This window comes from Pungitius pungitius, chromosome 19, assembly GCF_949316345.1.
Source record: "Pungitius pungitius chromosome 19, fPunPun2.1, whole genome shotgun sequence".
Classification (NCBI taxonomy): Eukaryota; Metazoa; Chordata; class Actinopteri; order Perciformes; family Gasterosteidae; genus Pungitius; species Pungitius pungitius.
In genome coordinates, this window is record NC_084918.1 from 4,874,816 (window position 1) to 4,895,685 (window position 20,870).

General features: G+C 49.5%; 1 protein-coding gene across 1 annotated transcript; it reads left to right on the forward strand.

The window, feature by feature from the left end:
• The first annotated feature begins 1,162 nt into the window (after positions 1 to 1,162).
• On the forward strand, positions 1,163 to 19,938 carry dipk2ab (divergent protein kinase domain 2Ab). The gene is made up of 4 exons (XM_037456384.2): positions 1,163 to 1,705; positions 6,205 to 7,062; positions 16,489 to 16,792; positions 19,501 to 19,938. The coding sequence occupies exons 2-4, from the start codon at positions 6,409 to 6,411 to the stop codon at positions 19,845 to 19,847; spliced, it is 1,305 nt and encodes a 434-aa protein (XP_037312281.2). The 5' UTR covers positions 1,163 to 1,705; positions 6,205 to 6,408; the 3' UTR covers positions 19,848 to 19,938.
• The last annotated feature ends 932 nt before the right edge of the window (positions 19,939 to 20,870 follow it).

A 20,870-nucleotide genomic window follows, 5' to 3' on the forward strand; every position in this document is an offset into this window, starting at 1 on the left:
TACAAGGCGATTATTGTTTTAGTTTAATGCCCAAATTAAAACGTTTAGACCGATGCCATGCTATGATGCCAAATAACTACCTATGATTCAATAGCATATCGCACTTTTATCAATTAGCTTATCATTAATTTAGCTGTGGACAATGTACAATACCTTGCCTTGCATGCTTTGGGGTTGTTGTGTTAATTAAAAATTAAAGATAAATGATCAAAATGGTGACTGGAGCCAAATCAGAAAACGGGACCAGTGAATTCTTTCAAAAGCCCAGGTTTCATCAATCATTCCAAGGCAAACTGGCTTCATATCGTCAGCATTCTGATAAATATTTTATTTGAACTTTTTATTCATTTCAGCAGCAGCATCAGCCGCGTCAGCAGCGTCGCGCTGTGATTTCCCAGCAGGTGGCAGTAAGTTCAAGCTAATTCACGCGCAGGAACCCACTGAGAAGCTCCACATTGAGTCTATAAGGGATTCAAGCATGGGCTTCAATTGGTTTTTCATTAATTGAATCATCGTTTGATAGGAATGCAATAATGACTTCCTTAGATTGCCATGCAAAAATAATTACAATAACCAAAAAAGGATGTTGTGGACACGTAAAAGTTGAAATGATGTTGTCTGGTGAAGAAACACCCAGAGCTGGCTACATATATGAAGCAGGGCTTACAATCCATTTGAATAATACACTCATAATACACTTTGAATAGTACACTTATCCGCCTTAATTGCGTTATTTCAATGATGACACTGGCACCTCTAAGTCGGGTTCAGTTATGGCCACATGCTCCCAATGCTTTATTACACCAAAAGCACTGTGTCTGCAAGGGGTCGGTAATATTGTGTTAAACGTCTCTCTAAATGAATCCACCACTTCGAGTTAAGACATTTTTATGATTCTTATCACAGGAAATCGTATGACACGGTGAGCCGTTTATTTATTATTTATCTCCCAACAATCTCGCTTTGAGGCTGACGGGTGCACGGGGGGGGGGGGGGGTAAAAAAAGTGTAAAAGGGTGAGCGAGAAATAGATAATATCTCAGCAAACTTTGCTCCGGGGGCGGTATTTCAGACAAGACAATATTAGAACACTCGCTTAGCAACCACCGCCGTAAAGCGGCAGCGGTTGTCGTAAAGCGTAAAGCGGCTGGTGTTGTAAAAAAAAAAAGACTGGAGACAGAACCCATTGTGGTGTGGGAGAGAGGAGCGAGTCGCTGCCCGACAAGAGAAGAAGAAGAAGAAGAAGAAGAAGAGGAGCAGGGGGGGGGGACAATTCCGTGGCCACGGAGGGGGACTCGCGATAAGACGGGACGGACACGGACGCGCGAGGCACTCCAAGGACGTCGGCGTCCTTCGCGGAAAGCCGCGGTTGTAGGAAGAGTTCCGAGGCGACATCCCAACTGTTTATCCCAGCAGCTAGCAGGCTAGCAGGCTACACACCCGGGAGCTACACGCACGGGGAGCCCACGCGACTTCGCTCCACAGCGGTCTCCGTCGAGCTTTTATTTATTTTTATTTTTTATTTTATTTATTTATTTATTTATTTTTGTGGAAAGAAGACCGTTTTGGGGTTTTTTTTGTGGTTGTTTCCGTGCCGGCGCCGGCTGCGAGTTAGAAGTATTCGTCTGAACTTTAAATAATGATGTGATGCGCTAGTGCATCGCGCTACTACGGACCCGGAGACCGGGGGGAGAAAGTCGCACAAGGTTTGTTTCACGGCTTTTAAAAAAAAAATTTTTTCTGTGTTCACGTAGAACTAAGACTCTTTAGATTTTGAATTGGACTCGATTTGAAGTTGGGTCATTTTGTTTGTGCAACCTCGACAAAAACGTTTTTTTTGTCGGTCAAAACCTTTGTCGCGTCCATCACTGGTACCTGAACTCAACTTAATAACGATTGTAGAAGAATACAACGTACCAGACCACCACGGCGTGTCCCCTTATACGTCACGTGTGTGCAGAACCACATGTCATAGCAGCATACGCTTTTTTTTCTAATTCTTTTATTTTGTATTGAAAGTCCAAACTCTGTATATACGCGGGACTTTAATGTACCTCCACGGTTCTCCCACTGATTGCAACCTGAGACGTTTGCGTGTCAGGTCGAAAAAGCTCAAGGTGCACTGTGCCCTTGATTTTAATCCATGACAGGTCATAACAACAGTCCCACTGTTCGGTTCAGACGAAAGTCTATTGTGAGGATCTCTCCTTACTGTCCGATGAATAGAGCAGACTGACTGGAATTAATTCTTATTCATAACAGGCGACTAATTGTGGAGCTTTTCTGGTCAGGAGAGCTATGAAAACAGAGCAATTTGATTCTATTCAGACTTTCTGCTGGTGGTTGATTTGAATGTTTCTCAGCACTCTGCAGGGACTGACTTTAAGTAATAATTTAAATAATTAATGTCTTTCAGCTAATCAATTTCACCCTATCTCACCCACGAAAAAACCGTGTTCCTCGTTTGTTTTAAACTGAAGCTTGTGCTGACAGCTCCTCTTTTTCTGTTTTTTTTTGTTAAGTGTAGCTTAGATTGGACAACACTTGTTCTGCAGCTGCAAAGTGTGACAACAACTTTTTCAAGCTTCTGCAGAAAGGGGGGGTGGAGGGGGGGCGTGTCCAGCTGTGCAAAATTAAAAGACACAAACGCGTTTGTCAGTTGAAGAAGTCATTCTCCCAGGATCGAGTTTGGCCGCTTTGGTTTGGGTGTAAAGCAGGTGGCGTTGGTATTTGTTCAAACCATACTGTGAATGGACTAATGTTCATATGTGTGTGTGTGCGTGTGCGTTGTTGTGTGTGTGTGTGTGTGTGTAGGCCGGGAGTATGCTGCTGATTGACTGTACAATTCCGAGAACCTAATTTCCCACTAGGCATGCAAACGTTGCTGTGGTTTTGGATCCATCCGTCTGCGCGTTTGAGACAATCCAGGGGAAGCTGATTTTTCTTTCTTTCTTTTTTTTTTTTTCCTCGATCAAACATTATTGACTCCCCGAGTCGATAACCTTGGCAACAGTAGTTCTTCTGTCCAGCTCGAGCCCCGCATTGCAAGGGGAGGGGTCTTTTTTTTTGGCGCTTTGCGTCGGGCTCGGTGGACGTGTTGGTGTTTGTGTGTGTGTGTGTGTTTTGTGTGCGTCCATTCAGAGGTGCAGAGCTGCTACTCTGTATTCTTGTGGTCCCTTTCCATTCATCTCCGTCACAAGAGCAATAACTCAAAGTTGCTCTAACCTCGCTGTCCATTAGCTATGCATTAGTGATATCTTTCCTCTGTATTACCATCACCCCGTTCCACTGTGTTGCAGTCATTTTATCAACACTTCGTCTTTGCACTCTCTTTTGCACATCCAGGGGTATTAATCAGGCATGTTCGTGTGTGGCTTGACTTCATTATGGCCTAATGAAGTTTTAGCCTCAGGTGCAGTGAAGGAAATGGGTTAGCCCGAGAGTAGCTTTGCCCTTGCACACCATTACCGGAAACCAGCTTTCACACACGTGAGCTGTGGGAAAGATTATTCATGGCAGAAATTCGTCTTTCGACCTCCTTTCTTATCTGGGTTACTCCTGTCGAAATTTAAGTTTTAATAAAAGTACAAATATTAGGATGTTACGATTTTATCTTTCCTCCGTCTCGACCTTAAGTCAGTCTGTTTTAAGCCAACGTGGGGCCTGTTGCTTCATCTTGTGCCCTCTCTGTCTCGGTAATGAGCCATTTTGCGGCTCTTAACATCTGCCAAACTTGGAACATTTTGAATGCGGGACTCATCTCCCATGCATGAGGAGTCAGGCATCCTTTGATTTGCCCTCTTTTCCTTGCCTCTCCTTCCAAGCGCTCACCGCACTACTTTGTAGACAGAGTAATGCTGCAAAACTTTACCCCAGTTTTGGCTTTGTGTGTGTGTGTGTGTGGGGGGGGGGGGGGATTTTTGGTGCTCGTCCTTAACAAGGTTTTCCTCCTTGGTGCTGCGCCTTCCTCCTGCAAAGAGGCGCCGCGGGGGGGGGCGAGCGTGGGAGGTGGTAACTTGGAACACAAGTTTTCTGTGGGCACAATAAGGTTTGTCCAAAGGAAAACACCGAACACTTAGATTTATCTGCCCTTGTATTCTGGCGTTGGGATACAAAGCGCCCTGCTTAAATTCAGAGCTTTTTAAGGAAACTTAACCTTATCGTTTTTTTAAAATACCTGTGCAGGCAACCTTACAGCCTGACTTCCTCTGTCCTGCTGGATAGCTCTTAGGCCTCGGATGACAGCCGACAAGTTAAATGTTCATGGTTTTGCAGGTGTGAAATAAATACAAAATAAAATCTGTTTGGGTAACCAATCAATATGGGAACAATATCCCCCCCTGAACGACCATGCATCCTTCGGAAAAAGCAGAATGTTCACAGTATACGCAGCTGCAGGCTATTGAACCTCTAATCTAGTAGCATTTAAATTCTTGCACTCGCCTGCCTCATGCTTAACAAAAGTACAGAAGATCAAGGATAAGCCATCGGTGGCACATTCTTGCGATTCATTGTCAATATTTTAAGCATCGGAGCAGCGGGGCCGTCTCTCATTAACGATGAAAATGCAGTGTGTGGCTTATCCGCGCACTTGAGCAATTAGTACAATCATTGAATTAATCCAGGTAACGCTCAGAAGGTAATGGAAGAGAACGCTTTCTCTGGAGAGGAGGAGGAGGAGGAAGAAGCCACGTCCTCGCGTATCTCGTTACGCGGCGTCCGGGTCTCGTTGGCCCGTTCCGGCTCTCCGCTGCTCGCGCCTGAGGACGAAGTGGGCGACCGTCTCCTGGGCCCCGGCCGAGGTTTGCGTTTTGGTCCCCTCTGAGCCGTTGGCTGATCCCAGTTGAATCTCATATCCTCACTGGAGATCTGGAGATCTTAAGGCTGCCTCTGTTGGAGGCTAAACGGCATTTTGAATCGAGCTCTTAAGGCAGAGGGGTATTTCCGTTTTCCCCTTGAGCGACGAGCTTCTTCTGGCTCCCTGTAGGCACACGTCCTTTTGGCTCTTGTATAGATCCGTATCTCATACAGACTTACAGCAGCTATTTAAAGTTAAAATGACATTTCACGTGCCCCTGTACAAACAAGGTAAAGTAACGCATTATCCCAGCCATACCTTTAGTAAGGAAAAGAAAAGCGTATGCTCATTGAGTCACATTGATGGACTTTGTGGGGAGAAAAAACAAAAAAAACATGAGTCATACCTTTTTTTCTTCTTCTTAGAAATGTATGTAGCGCTGCGGCTTGTAGTTTCCCTTTTTTGGATGTGGTTTATTTTTACATGAGTGATGTAGGCCCCATCTGCTCGCTGCGAGTTGTAAGGTAAGAAATCACGTATTCGGCTTCTTATCTGGCACGTCCCAGACGCGCCCCCCCCCCCCCCCCCCCCCCCGCAACATCTCTGTTACCTTGATCTGAAAGAGGGTGAAGCGAGGAGCCCAAATCGCGCCTTGTTAGCCGTGGCCTCTCCAGTCAGCTGTGCTGATAGGCGTGTCCTAATAATGAGTCCTAATAATGATTGTCAATTGACGCGGTCGAGTCATTGTCGTTGTGAAGGGGACTTGTGAGAGTTACAAGACTGAGGACGTCTATCGCAGTCTGCTGGGGGGGGGGCGTTCGCCTCGTACTGTGAAGACGGATTGTTGTCTCTTCCCTCCGTGGGCTCAGCCTTCAACGTTCCCTCGTCTGCTGACTTCGATGGGCCTAATTGAGGCATTCAGAGCCATTTCCAGAGAAACGACTTCAAAGACCGATTGAAAAACAAAAAAAACTGATCAAAGGTTAAACCACGCACAGCGTGAACCTTCACAATGCAAAGTGGGATTTTCTCCATTTGGGGCAAGAGGAGGAAGAATTGGGCTTTCTGAGGATGCCGTACAAATCTCTTAATTTGATATTTTCCCACTTTTTTTCCTTTTATTTCCACCGTACTTTCATTTACTTTACTTTTTTTTATTGGCTGTGGACCGTCTTGTATCTGCTCAAACAGGAAAATATTTCAAGTGACCCAACAATTAGAGTTGTGATACCATTTTTATTTTTTGTTGTTGTTCGTTTCTTGGGTGTTTTCGACTTGCAGGTCCAGCAGAAATGACTGAGATAAAGCTTATTTTCATCTGGCGTCAGTGTTTCTGGTTTTGTGAAATCCATCCCTTTTCATTTTCCCCGATGTAACGAGTTCCCCTCTCTTTTCCTTTGATTTCAGGCACACAAACACCGAGGAGGACAGAAAATGACCCGTTGGCCCCTCCCAGCGAGTGGCACGGGGCAGCTGTGCCGACCTCGCCCCTGCCTGCCGCTCTAGAAGCTGCCCCCGGTGCGCCATGCCGGCGAGGCGTTGAGGTCTCGCCCTCGCCCGACGACCGTCTCAGTACCCCTCCTCCCAGCCGCACCTCGACAAAGCCCCGCCATGCTGCGCTTCCTGCCCCTCAAGCTCGGCCGCCTGTACCGCTGTCTGAAGCTCTTGCTGGTGGTGGGCTTGTTCGTCATCCTGCTGATGAACACCCACAGCCTGTTTGCCTTCTTCCAGAAGAACGAGCTCACCGACAGGCGCTTCATCAACCTCAACAAGTGCCCCGCCTGCTTCGGCACCAGCTGGTGCCGCAAGTTCATGAACGGCCAGGTGTCCTTCGAAACGTGGGGCCGCCTGCGCTTCCTGGACGTTTTCAACGTGAAGAACGTTTACTTCGCCCAGTACGGCGAGCCGCGGGAGGGCACCCGCCGCGTGGTGCTCAAGAGGCTGGGCTCCAACCAGGAGCTGGCCGAGATAGACCAGAAGATCTGCAAGAGGGCCACGGGGCGGCCGCGCTGCGACCTCATCCAGGCCATGTACAAGACGGAGTTCGCCCGGATCAACGGCGACGTCCGCCTGCTCACGCCGGAGGTGGTGGAGGGCTGGTCCGACCTGGTGCACTGCCCCTCCCAGAGGCTGCTGGACCGCGTGGTCCGCAGGTACGCCGAGACCAAGGACTCGGGCAGCTTCCTGCTGAAGAACCTCAAGGACACGGAGAGAATGCAGCTGCTCATGACCTTGGCATTCAACCCGGAACCACTCGTGCTACAGGTGTGTTGTTGTTGTTTTTTCTGATGTGCTTGTTTTCAGGAAAAGGAGTCGTTTTTTAAAGGGGTTTTCTGTCAGCTGGTTCTCAGACTTGTTGATAAGGACCTGCTGCCGGATTACCTTTCTGCTGCATAGAGGATCAGAGCAAGGCGGGGTGTTGGCCCACAAAGCCTCCGGTAAATTACAGGGTGGGAATCCTGCTCTTACTTCCTCTGCCACAGATCTGAGACAAGCCCTTTACACCCCTCCATAAACTCGAGGCCACGTCGGGACAGTGCGTCCGCTATCTGGAGCACGGATATGCCTCCACTTGGAATGGGGGAGGGGTTTTAGAGCTGTGGCCTCCCAAAAGATGAGAGATTTTTTGCTGGCGGCAATGCTGCATATTTAACACTATGTAGGGCAGTTTTGAATTATTCAAGAATGCATCTTTAAATGGTCCTCGTTGTTTTTAATTTGAGTGCACGTCCGTGTCCACTGGTTCCTCCTCTTTTGTGGGAGAAGGCACATAGAGGAATCTTTTGCATTAATACCAATATCCTTTATTCATTGCTAAGCTTCCAAAATAAAAGCTTTTAACAAAGATTTAGTTGAAATCTCCAACGTGAACGAATGGACAAAAACCCCAAAACATTGTTGCCATGAAGTGTTTAGTTTCGATGTGACTGTGACAGATTGAGCCTTTTTTATGTTTTGACACAGTTGGACTCTAAATATTAATAATTAAAATGCGCTACAACATTGGAAATCTTTTAATTTGACAAAGTAAATGATGCATGCCGCTAACAAAACGGTTGCCTCACATAACCCGACTAGTCTTGCTGTAACACAGGGATGGTAGTGAAGTAGCGACACATTCTTTCATCCCGCATGTCGGTGGTGCAGCTTACCCTATATTATATATGATTGCGGCCTTTCTTTTTTTTGCTCACTGATTTACAATCGGCCAATCAATTACAATCTCGTGAACAACAACAATGGCGGCGGCCCGTGTCGACATTGAATAAGCCCCGCAGGCCTCCAACAAACGGGCCGTTTCAGAGGACAAAGGGCGAGCTCTGCTTTTATTCCTGTTGATCTATAAAATCGGAGCCTTTGGGGGGGGTCACATGTCCTCCCCCCGTTCTTCCGCCTCCTTCCTCCCAGCTTTCTGTGTCATCCCCTCCCATATTTTGCCGCCTGTTTTGTGTTGCGCTCCACAAAACGTGCATCCAGATAATTCCATCAGTGTTTTTTAATGGTATTATTGCCCCAGTTCAGAGGCTCGATGAAGCGTCCCCCCCCCCCCCCCCCCCCCCCACGCATTTTATCCCACACACAGCTGCAGACGTCGCACAACAACGCATAATGCACACACATTGTGCACGGCCCCTTTGAATCCCTGCATCCCCGTTGCATGCATACAGGGACTCATGAATTGTTGATCTCATGCTGAACTTGTGACCCGCGGGTACGAGAAAGAACTCTAGGTTCTTTGTGCGCACCGGGTGGGTGTGTGTGTGTGAGTGTGACGGACCTCGGGCACGGATCATGTGGATGGCCGATACACACGGCAATGTGCCAGACATCTAAGAGAATCCCAGAGTGCCTCGACGGCATCGCTGAGCTCAAAAGGTGTGAGGGGGGGGGAAGAGAGACCGCGAGGTCCGCACACACGCGGCTGGGCGGCGGTAGACCATAAAGAATTAATGGCGGCCATAGAGATTGAATACAGCACCCTGGTCCCCTTTTTGCCTTTGAGTGAGTGTGTGTCGGGGGGGACTTGTTTCAACAAAAGGTCGAAAGGAATGTTGGCTGAGTTTTATGACCAGCAATTTAATGACACCTGATCTGATTTTTTTTTTTTTTTTTTTTTTACTTCTTCTCGTCAGCCGCCGTTTCATCTGGCTCGCAGTCTGCAGCAAGGTGGAGACGTCGATAGCACTCTGTGTCTTTAGTGGAAATGATTTCCCAGTCATTGGCTACTCGGGCTGCTTGTATTTTTGTTGTTGTGTTTTTCCCAGGTCTCTCCTCTGGCTTTACACCGTTGAACAATGTCAATAATGTTTCCGCTGTCTGTCTCGGTGAGCTGCGTTCTCTCTCTCTCCTGTTTCTCGCCCCCCGAAGCCACGGGCAGTAAATCGGCCCCGTTTCACCCGGAGAAAGCAGACAATCTGCTCCGTCCTTTAGGGTCCGTCCAACAACGCGTTTTCTGTGTCTACCTGCAGCACGCAAAGCGCACATATACACACACAAAAACAACCCCCCCCCCCCCCCCCCCTCTCCTGTGTGACGTGGAAGGCAATTTGGCTTTGGGGTAAAGAACTATTTCTTTGGTAGACGAAATCCTCCATTTCCTCTTAGCCCTCAATCTTTCACAGGTAAGTTGTCTCTTTGCCAACCAGAGAAGTGTTGTTTGTATGAAAAGTGAGTAATTCCTTCTCCTCCTGAGTCGCCGCTCCGTGATTCATCAGGCGAGGGTTGCGTCATTGTGGACTACATCCGGGCCTGACCTTAAATTAGTCTGATTCAGCCTAGTTCTCCCTTTCCGAGTCATCAAGTGCGGCTGGGTAGCATGGAGCATGTGAGTGCCCTCCCACTCTTTTTTTTTTTTTGGCTCCTCAGCCCTGCTTTGCCCAGTGAAGCTGAGAATAGGAAGTGACAGGCCTGTGGGGGTAACGCAGCCATCTCCTCAAGACTCCAACGTGTGCTCCACCTCCCACAAATCCACCACCTCGTTCAACACGCCGCACTAACCGCTCCCGCAACATCGCTTTTATTTCATTTTATTTATTTATCTGCAGAACACCGGCTTCTTGACCCGGACGCTCATCGGAGGAGGGTCTTTGACGGCCGCATTGTTTACGCAAATCTGAAGATTATCGTACGCTGTGAGCAACTCACTGGCAGCCTGTGTAATTTTCTAAGACGGGGAGGGGGAGGAGGGTATGTTATTGATTTAATGAGGCTCCGCATAATCTGTTACGATGCTCATCCACTTTATGAAACTGAGCCAAAGTAAATAGTATAAATTCAGCGTGCCTCTCGGCACAAAGTGAGGCAACGGTGTTATTGTTTTTACAATATGCTTGATAAGATATAACTATTACAGCCACATTGGAGGGCATACATTTAGTTTTTGGTAGTGGATTGCATGAAATAAATCCACATTCAGTCTATGTTTAACAATGACGTATTGCCCGCCTGGTCATCTCCTTACAGAGCAGACATGGGTCTCAGCCTTTATTTTCCTATGCAGGAAACATGGTCTGGCTTTCTGGGTCATGCTTCTGTACAAAGGGGATCAAAGCTTGTTTTGTTTTTTAGTTTGATTTATTTCTTTTCATTTAATCAGACACTGCATGCTATCCCGGCTTAAGTGAGCGGCTTCTGTCTCTAAGGCCGGCTCAGTGGCTGAGGTCCACCGGTAAATAGTAGTTAAGTTGCTGGTCTCTGATTAGAACCTTTTTGTTTTGGGGTCTGGGGGGGATTGGGACGCTCTTAGCACATGAGAGAGGAGGTTGTGTACGGCGCTTAACCCGGCTTCAAGTGCTCCCAAACCCCCTTTCATTATTCGTAGAGGCCTTTGTGTGCAGACTTGAATCCTGTTAGGATAAGACGGGGAGTTATCTGTGCCCGACTCCCCTCTCTTGGCTCGCTGGATGGAGGCCCTGGTGGAAAGAGGAGAAGGAGGTGCTGTGTATGAATGAATGAGTGTGTGTGTGTGTGTTGTACAAACCGGAGCCTTGTGGTGTTTTCACCACATTTGAATGAGCCAGACTGCTTGTGTTACCATAATCCTTTCTCTCTTTCTCCGGCTCTCCAAACACGCACACATACATAAGGCGCATGCATGACAGCTGTGTTTGGTTAGTTAAATGCCTGTGGCTGAACCCCCCCCTCCCCACACACACACACACACACACACACACACACACACACATAACCTCCCCTTCACTCATCCCACCCACCAACTCCTTTTTTTAGATTTACCCGGCACCCCACCCTCGCCCCCCCAAGTTGCTACCGTTGGAGCATGCCGCCCAACCCACCGCGTGGTCAGGTCCTGAAGACGCAGCGCAGGAGTCCAACCCCATTCACAAAGTCTCCTGGACCCCCCTTTTTTTGTTGTTGTTAAGATGGCCGATGTGGATTGGGAACAAGTGGTCCTTTCCTGTGTTGTCCCCTGCAGTGCAGAGGGCTTCATGTAAAGCAAGATTATGCTTTTTACCACTCTAGCCTGTCCGCAGTAATATAACAGTCCGCTGCATTCAAGCGCCAGACACCTCACTCCTGTTGGAGGAAATATGGCGGGTCTGGGATATTGTGTATATTAAAAATAACGTGACTTTCAGCATTTGAAATTCTCTCGATTGGGGACCAAAAGCTTTATTTTAACTGGAAGTGCAGATATTTTGGCTGTCACTTCTTGTTATATATGTTAGGTCGTAAAAGGCTGGAAAGGACTAATTGCACTTTGCAGAGGGGGGGGGGGGGCGGGGGCTTATCTCAGTGTTCCCTCTCCTGCAGAGAAGCTGGAGTGTAGGGTGGGTGACAGCTGCCCCCCCACCCCGGGATAATTGGAGCCTGAACTGAAATACGGAACCCTTGAAGTAGGCCTCAAACCAGCAGCCCTCGGGCCCGAGGCACAGCTTTACTTTGGCTCCTCCCCAGCCGCGTGGGCGGCGATGCCACCGAGACTGAGTCAACAGCGCTAGTCGTGACTTAGTGCGTTCCTCGCTCTCCAGCGGCGGGGGGGTGTGTGAGCGGCGGCGGCGGCGGCGGCTCGGGTCCAGGTCGCCAAAGGGGTTCCGGCGAGCAGCAGAGTGGGCACTAGACACCCTGATCTGCTCTGCTTCGTGCTCTCAATCCTCCTCCCTGGGAAGAGAAGGCTCGCTGAATGAAAAGACCTCGCTAACCCATCGCCATCACTGAACGGCAGGGAGCAGAATCATGTCCTTCCACGCCGGCCGTACGCGGTTCCATTTTGTCGGTCTGCCCGACCCCTCGCTCTTGATTTGTCACCGGCGCTCGGTGTTCCTGCGCCGCCCAGCTGTCCTTTTCTTGTTTCAGTCCTCCTCACTTAGCGATTTTCCCGTTTCCCAAGACGCCTGCCAGCTGCACAGACTGCGACTTGGCACTCTTTGAACCGCGTGTCTGGCAAGGAAAGGGGCGGGGCCTGTTCTAAATTCAGATTCAGTCGCCATCCTTTTACCTCCTACCTTTTTTTTCCCTTTTTTTGTCCCCTACAGACAGACACACACTATCTCTCCGCTCTGACTGGGCATTTTCTGGCTTCCATATCTGAAACGGACAGCACCGCTGGCCTGTTTTTTAGGTTCTTTGGGGAGGTTGAACAAAGAGGTCGGAAAACGCACGGTGAGCTGAAGAAGCAGCGGGAGACGAGGGCGGGAGAGGAGAAAGAGATAGCGGGGTGTGTTCGCCAGTATGAGGGGTTAGCGCCGCCGCCGCCGCCCCCCCCCCCCCCCCCATCCACTCCCTGCGGGGGCCCGGGCTCTTGCTGCCAACTAACCAACACTTTTTACACTTAACCTCGCCAGACGGGGCTCGCCACAGAGAGCGGGAGAGAGCAAGAGAGAGAACTGCGCCGCTTCAACTCTGCCTCGGCAGCCTTAGCCTCGCGTAGCAGATGTGACCCCCTTCTTAAGGCTGAGCCAACCCCCCCCCCTCTCACACACACACACACACACACACACCCTCTGATAAACTGGCTGAATGATGTTCGTTCTGCAGCATCAGGGTTGAGTTGTTGTTGTTGTTGTTGTTGATTCTTTTCGCTGTGGCTGAGTCTCACCTAGCGCTCAACTCTACAGTTTTGATCCCCAGACTCTCGGCGTCCTCCTGTCTCAACTCATTTCACAGAGAAGCTTTTTTTTTTTCTTTTCTTTTTTTTTTACGCTGAGGAAGGAAAATGCCAAGAAGCTACACCAGGCCTTTCACGAGCTGCGCACACACAAAACACCTTGTGGCAAATGACTCATTTCCCTTTCTCTAGAACCCTGCATTCACACACGTCGCCCTGTGTTTGTGGTGTGCGCCGCCTGTGCGTGTTTGACGGACTAGTGTTCTTTGCAGACCCGCCAAGGCAATATCTCGGGAGCCGTTTGTGTTTACTCAGCCACTGAATAGAGGTTGTTATCAGCCCTGGTCACGTTGCATGTTCTCATTCACATGCACTTCGATACTGTTTCACACTGGCACACAAACACACAAACACACACATACACTGCAGAGACGCGAGCCCCCCCCGAGTGGCCCTGTAGAAGGGCATGCCTTTGTCAGCAGATGTCAGGACGCAGGTGTGTGTTCCTGTGCCTCTCGCTCCATTCGTTTCATCCTCTTCTCCAGAGGCTGCCCATTTGTCTGTGGCCCTGTTTCATTTCCAGCTCCCTCCAACCTCCCCCACCACCCCCACCCCTCACAGAGAGGGGAATGAAAGCACAAACACCCTGCAGTCCGTGCTGCCGTCGTGCCACCGGTACGACCTTTTAAGATTAGATTAGGCCAATTAAGTCACCGGTAGGTCGCACGTAAAGAGTCCATTCTGTTTTGGTTTAGTTTTTTCCAGCCGCACTTTCGTTGTCTCCAGGGCCAGGCACCTTATTTTTGCAACACTTTAAGAAATTCATGTTCAAATGGAAAAGCGTAAAGAGCATTTGGCTCCAGGTTTTTCAGGACGACGGGAACAAGAAGTGATAAGACCTCTTTTAAAAGCTGCTGAGATGTGATATTAACACTTTTGCAGCCGTAGCATTTTTCAATAGCCCAATATTGTGACTGGTACAATGCACTACCTGTGCAGTCCTTGCACGTGTGTATATACACACACACACAAACGCGACCCTCTCCGAATTCTGCTCGGCAAGTGCAGTGGGTGTAGCATTGGGGCGGGCGTTCGAATTTATTTCGCCCTCCCCTGAACGCCTCATTGCAGACGTTAATGACTTCTGCAGAGTAACCGTTTAAAGGGCGCTAAGGGCGAGTGATTGGTGGGATACGCAGGGCATTTGTCAAGCTCGGCCATAGGAGTTTGAATCCCAAAGCCCAGGTGCCCACTTCCACACCGCTCGGTACCCTCCACCTTTCAACTTACTGCACATGAAACCTCTAAGACGGGTGTGAGCTCCGTCAGGACGCAGCACGCTGATGACGTTGAGAGACCTTTCACGGATGGACATGAAGGCCTTTTCACAGCCGCTGTTGACAGTGGCTGAAAGTACCCCGAGGGCATTCATCCTTTTCCTCCCGTCTTTCACCCCCCCCCCATCTGCCCCATCACTCTACTTTCGCTCCCATTCAGGCCGCAGCCTGAACAACAAAGCGGAGAGAGATGTGTTCAGCAGGCAGGTCTTTGCTGGCTTGTTCCTCCTGTTCACTGGAGCGGAGAAGCAAGAGACACTCTTGTTTGTCTCTTCCGTTTGTCTCCCCCCAAAACGCCCCCCATTTATCCGTCTGCCCTGCAGGGGCGAGAGAGAGAGAGGGAGGGCCGTGTTCTGGTGGAGCAGGTTTAGCCCCAACGTTGGACAGGCTTGGTTTTGTCAACAGGACCGAGAGCCGCCTGGATTTGCTGCGGCATAAAGCGATCTGAGGTCTGAATCTGGGTCAAAGGGAAGCAGGACTAATGGGGATGTACTCCCAACTGATCCAGCTTCAACCTAATCTTTATAGACCAACTTCAGAAATTAGAAAGCCATTTTAGATATTTAGCCTGTTAATTCTCTAATCCTAAAATCTCTCGTTGGCTAACATGTGAGTAGTCTGGGATTGTTTACTTTCCAGCCAGTGCTCTTATGTGAGCGCAATCACTCCTGCGTTTAGTTTCTTTTCTTGTTTGCAATATCAGTAAATTGAGTGTGCTGTAAAGTGAAGAGTTTTTTGGGGGAAAATTGGGATGAGTCATTGCCAGAGCTAAAGGAGACGGACGGACAGGCTGCCGGAAGCCAGTAGTGCTTCCTCGACAGACTTTTTGTCTGGCGCACGATTGATTGGGTCACCTCGGGGGAAATGGGCTCGACCGAGACTGCATTGTGTGCAACTTGTCATTGTCCTCCCCTCGTTGGTGGTGGATCTTTCCTACGAGCGATGGGAACAGGAGATACGCCTCTGGTTTACATTTACATTTCACAGAATGCTAAGGCTCTCCTTTTTGCTGCTTGAGGTTGTCTCTGTTGCATCAAGACTTTAGATTTCATTATTGGGCCTTCTCTGCTACACAAAGTGTTTTTAGCATTTTTATTTTCCCATTAGCTTATTTACTGGCCGCACAGCTCCTGTCGCCCTCTGCTTTCATCCAATCAGATCCAGCGCTCTGTGTCTCTATCAGAGGCCAGAGGTCTTCTTGGTAGCTTTGCACATTAATGTATATGTTGCCTGCATCCTAGTTGCAGCTGCATGGTTTGTGCAGGGTCTGCAACTGTCTCAACGCTAACAAACGTCAAGTGCCCCCCCCCTCGTCCACGAGTCCAGCTGTTCTCTTTGAGATACAGCAGCTGTGCGGCTGGCTGATGAGTTTTCGCATCATTTGTATTCCATTCAAATGATATACAGCTTGTGCAGTATTGAATTACCACGGGTGTAAAGTCACAGTGGTTCACAGCTCACCTACGGGGCCCACTGGCTTCCAGAGAAGGAGGGTGCTGAGGCTCATGTGAGCACTCGAGATTCCATCTGTTGCGTCTTCCTGCCAGGAACGGCAGCCTAGGAGAGATTTGTTACGTAGGAATTCTGGGCTATCATTAAGCTAGCATATGGCTGCAGGGGGGGCGGGGGGTAGATAAAGGCCTATGGCAGAGGGGTGTTTTGCCGTGCCGCTTTACAGATGTTGCAGGTGTGCCTGTTTTCGTTTGACCTTGATAAAGTTGAGGAAATCTTCGGGTTTTGGCGTGCAGCGGGGACACCACCTCCTGCTCGCAGAATCGTTTTTGTTGTTGTTATTGAAGACGCCAATAACAACATTATACTGATAGCTAGGTTCGTGGTATTCTAGTTTCTAGTCAGCATGCCCAAACCGCATCGACGCGGTTAGCCAACTCTGTCGCACCGCTGCACCCTGCTAACAAATCCCCTCCCATCAGTCCTCTGGAAGCACTGCAGCGCGCGTCGGCTCCGAGCTGTACGGCCTTTTTTTTTTCTTCTTTTATTATATTGGATCCGCGGTACCCAGCACGTGATCCTTTGGTGGATTCTCAAATCAAAAATTACCCAAGGCAGCACACGGCCACTTTGTGTTTTGATGTCTGTTTTTTTTTCTTTCTTCATCTTCTTTGTCTCTTTATTTGCAGGCTGGTTTCTGTGCGAGTGAAACCAATATTTTCTGACAGCGTGAAGGTTCTGTGTTTCGCCTTTTAGCTTTTTAAAGCCGATGGGGGAAATTCACCTCCCTGTTTATCTTTATAATTAAACAAATCTTGTTTTCCTTTTACCTCGCAGAGCTTTCCGTCGGATGAAGGCTGGCCGTTCGCCAAGTACCTGGGAGCGTGCGGGCGCATGGTCGCCGTCAACTACGTGGGCGAGGAGCTGTGGAGCTTCTACAACGCGCCCTGGGAGAAGAGGGTGGACTTGGCGCGCCAGCTCATGGACATCGCCGAGCAGCTCACCAACAACGACTTTGACTTCGCCCTCTACCTGCTCGACGTCAGCTTCGACAACTTCGCGGTCGGCCCGCGCGACGGGAAGGTCATCGTGGTGGACGCCGAGAACGTCCTGGTGGCGGACAAGCGGCTGATCAGGCAGAGTGAGTGGCGTTGCACGGGCGCCTTGTTCCACCAGTTGCTGCGCGTGTGTGTGCATGCGTGCGCGCGTGTGTGTCGCACCTCTAACCGTTTCTACTGCACGAGCTACGTGATGAGATGAAAGCACCTCTGTTCACAGCGTTTATATCAACACTTTGGACCATGTCGGCGTGAAGCTACGGAGATGTAATTGGTGTTTGTCTTTCTAAAACTGGAAGTGATAATTAATGAATAATTGCATTCATGACACGTCTGCTCCTGCAGAAGTTGCTCCACCTCTTTAACCTATTTGTCACAGAGCTCATCATAACGCCAACGTGTGAGTCGAGCGGTTATCACAGCTTGGAGTCTCTAGGAAAGCGCCGCGCTCCGTGTAACAAAAAAAAAAAACAAATATAGCTCATGAGGCAGTGATGATGGTTTGAGAGAAAGGTCTCCAGGGACGGTTGGCTGACAGCAACTTTGCAACCGCTCGAAGCTGCCTCTCTTCTTGAGAAACGCACTTCTTCAGCACCCCTCGTTCCTCCGCCGCGCTCGTCCCCTTCAAAGCGAAGACGGTTCAGATAACAAGCCATCTCCGCTGCCCTAGTTCTTTTTTTTTTTTTTTTTTTCTTCTAGTTTTTTTTTTCCCCAGAATAAATCTCATACGGACAACGGAGAGAGCTATACATCACGTACTCGGTGTGGTGGTTTTCTTCCCCTCGGTGCCCTTCCTTCCTGCGGCTACTTCAAAGAGGGACGGCCACCCAGTCCGGCTCTTTAGATTTATCCCTTTCCGCAGGAATCCTATTAAAGTGATAAACTGTTGTGTCGCGGCTCCACCATTGTGCCCTTTGACAGATATAAACTATTGTGTGTGTGTGTGTGTGTGTGTGTGGGTGTTAGTAAAACATTTTATTTCTCTGTTGAAGTAGATGTTTTGCGATTCATTCATCCTGAGATTAAGTGCCACTTTGCCAAATTGCGAGATCTGACACCAGAGAAGATGTGGCCCCTCGAGGCCTCGCAAACGGAGGATCCCGTCCCTGCCATCGGAGCCGAGGCCAATCGAGTCGCATCGTCGTAACGCGCGCACGCGACGTCCGGCCTGTGATGCGGCTTGTGTTGGCGCGCAAGGCGTCGCTCCCCAAATCGCTGAGTTTATGATGTTTGTGGGAAGCTTCACCCAGAGTGTTTTTTGGAAACATGCTGTATAATGTAACGCACACTGTCAGTCTATCCTCTCTCTCTCTCTCTCTCTCTCCTCTGCAGGATCGCTCACTAGCCTACGCAAACACACACACACACACACACACACATTCAATAATGCTCTCTTAACACAGGCATGCATTGTTAAAACCGCCTCGTACTCCTGAATGCCACTAGGAAGGCCACGCTAACAAGCATTTCAGACCCAATGTCCCCTCTCGGTGCAGCCCTGTGAAGGCGGAGCGGCGACGTGAGTGTAAGTCCGACCTGAGCTCTTCTTCTCTCTGGAAGAGTGAGGCCAGGCGGCCCGACGGCTCTGCCTCTTATTTGAATTGGAAATGGCGTAGTTTGCTTTGGAAATGTTCTAGCTTATTTTTTTTCTGCCCGCCGCAGGACTAGAACGGAAGGGATCGGATTGTTTTTGTTTTTTTTGCTTTGGCTTTGCTCATCATTGTCCTTGAGTAAGAACCTTCTCCGCCCAGCCGTTCTTTGCGTGTGTGCGAGTGAACAGTACGCTCTCCCGGTGCCACCTGTCAATCAGAGCCGCGGTGTGATGCATGGTTCACTCGGACGCGTTAATTGCTTTCAGTTCACCATCTTTGTGTGCGTGTGTGTGCGCGCCTGTGGCGACCACAAACAGGCACATCCATCTCCATCACCTTCACTGATTGAGGTTGATGTACCCCCTCCTCCTTGTGGGGGAGGGAGGAGGGGAGGGGAGGGCGCTCAGGGGCCCCTTGCTAACAGGGCAGCGCTGGATGTTTGATTGAGTTGTTCTGATGAGCCAGAGGAGAAGTGCATTACAGCACTGATACGCTGATTATGTGTTTGCATCCTCTGGGTCCTCCACTCCCCAACGATGGTATTGATCTGTTTTTTTTGTTTGTTTTTTTAATGCACAAACGAATAGCTCTCATCATTTCAGGTTATTTCCTCGGCTCCCTCTCCCACAACTCTCTGAAGAGAAAAAGCAATGTGAAATGAGCTGGAGAGAGACTTTTATTTGCTCAATGAATCTGGAAAGTGTTTCATATCTGTCAAATGAAAGTTTAGGATGTAGAGTTGTTTGCCTGTGTGCTTTGAGATGTGATTTTGTGTTTGTGCCTCTGGGTTGTCAAATATGGCACCGCAGGCCCCGTCGGATCCTGTTCCGGTTGACGTCTCTGCGAGTAATTTGCACAACATTTGCTTCGGAATCAAATGGGAGTCAAACTGTTGGTTGCAATCTCGCAAAATCCGCCGCCCTTCAAACGTCCCGCGTATAGCCGTTTTACATTTTAAAACAGTTGGAGCCATTTTGAAATGTGAACCTCCGGCTGGTTGGAAGTGGTTAGGGGCCCACTGGTCTGTGATGGAACCATATTTTCTTATTGATCTTTCATCATGCGAACGCGTTACATGTTCACCTGATGAGGGCTGCAAGGAAAAAGAAGCACACGCTACAATGTTAGCTTAGCTTATTCATGACCAGGGTGTTCTTTTTATTGCGGCGTGTTCATCGACTCTTTCGCTCTCCCTGCAGACAAGCCGGAGAGCTTCGACGTGTGGTACGAGAGCCGCTTCGAGGAGTGCGACAGGGAGGCCTGCCTGTCCTTCTCCAAGGAGTCCCTCTGCTCCCGGGTCACGGTGGACCACAACTACTACGCCGTGTGCCAGAACCTGCTGTCCCGCTACGCCACGTGGCGGGGCACCACCGGGGGCCTCCTCCACAACCCCCCGGCCCACGTAGCCAAAGACGGACAGCTCTTGAGCCTCCTGGACGAGTGCACCAGGCCCAAGAAGCGCTACGGACGCTTCCAGGCGGCCAAGGAACTGCGCGAGTACCTCACGCAGCTGGCCGCCGCCTCCTCCTCGGCCGCGGCCAGGTAGTGAACGGAGCCGGCGTTGGCCCGACGCCCTGAGGTCCGCGGAACTCTCGGGATCTTTTCTACAGGGGGAGGGAAGGGGGGGGGGGGGGCGCGCGCGTGCGTGCTGTTCGCTCCTCTTTCGCCCGCCTGAGCAGGACGCTGTTGGATGTCTTGCATCAGGAGGTGTATGAATCCAAACTTTGCTCCCCTGTGAGAGACTGAGAGGAGTGTGGCGCTAAGAGATTCTGGTTAGAGCCAGGATAGAGGTGTCCTTGGAGGGGGAGGGGGGTGGGTGGGTGGCGCGGCCTCCTCTGTCCATCAGAACTGTTCTGTTCCATAGCATTAACACCGGTTTCATTTCGCCCCAGGATTTCTTGTTTTATTTTATTTAGGGCTGGATTAAAGTACATTGGTGTGTTTACATTTCTGCTGTTGCACAGATGTTTTTCCTCTGTAGCTCGGCTGCAGGGACGGTGAAAGTGGCACGAATCTCCTTTTTCTGTCGACCGGCTGGGAAGGCCGAGAGGCAGGTGGGTGTAGGTGGGGGTTGGTTTACATTTAGGAGAAAAAGAGAACCCTTGACAGCTATAAAAGTCTAATTTCCTGCTACTCAAATCAATCATTTGATTTCCAGGATTGTGGCAATCATCTTTTTTGTGTGCGTGTGTGGTTTTTTTATTGTTTTTTTTCCTCTTCTCAATTGGAGTGAGACAGCTGCACATAGGAAAAGGAAGGGAATAATTGGATGGTGGTAATCCCTTGATGCAGATGTGCCTATACCAAAGAGGCTATATGTAATATTTAGTACCGTGAGCAGTGCAGTGACGTCCCCCTTTCCCTCCAGTTGTTCCCCAGTAGAGCCGAATGTGCACACGATGCAAGACGAGCTGGCAGGTCCTCATCTATCTGTTTCAATAGGAATTGTACAAAGTTACATACCCCCCCCCCTCCCTCGTGCTTTGTTAACCCTCCATATGACGACGTTTCATTGAGTTTTTCTTGACAACGTAACCAAATGTGATTATTCCGGGGAATAGAAAACACC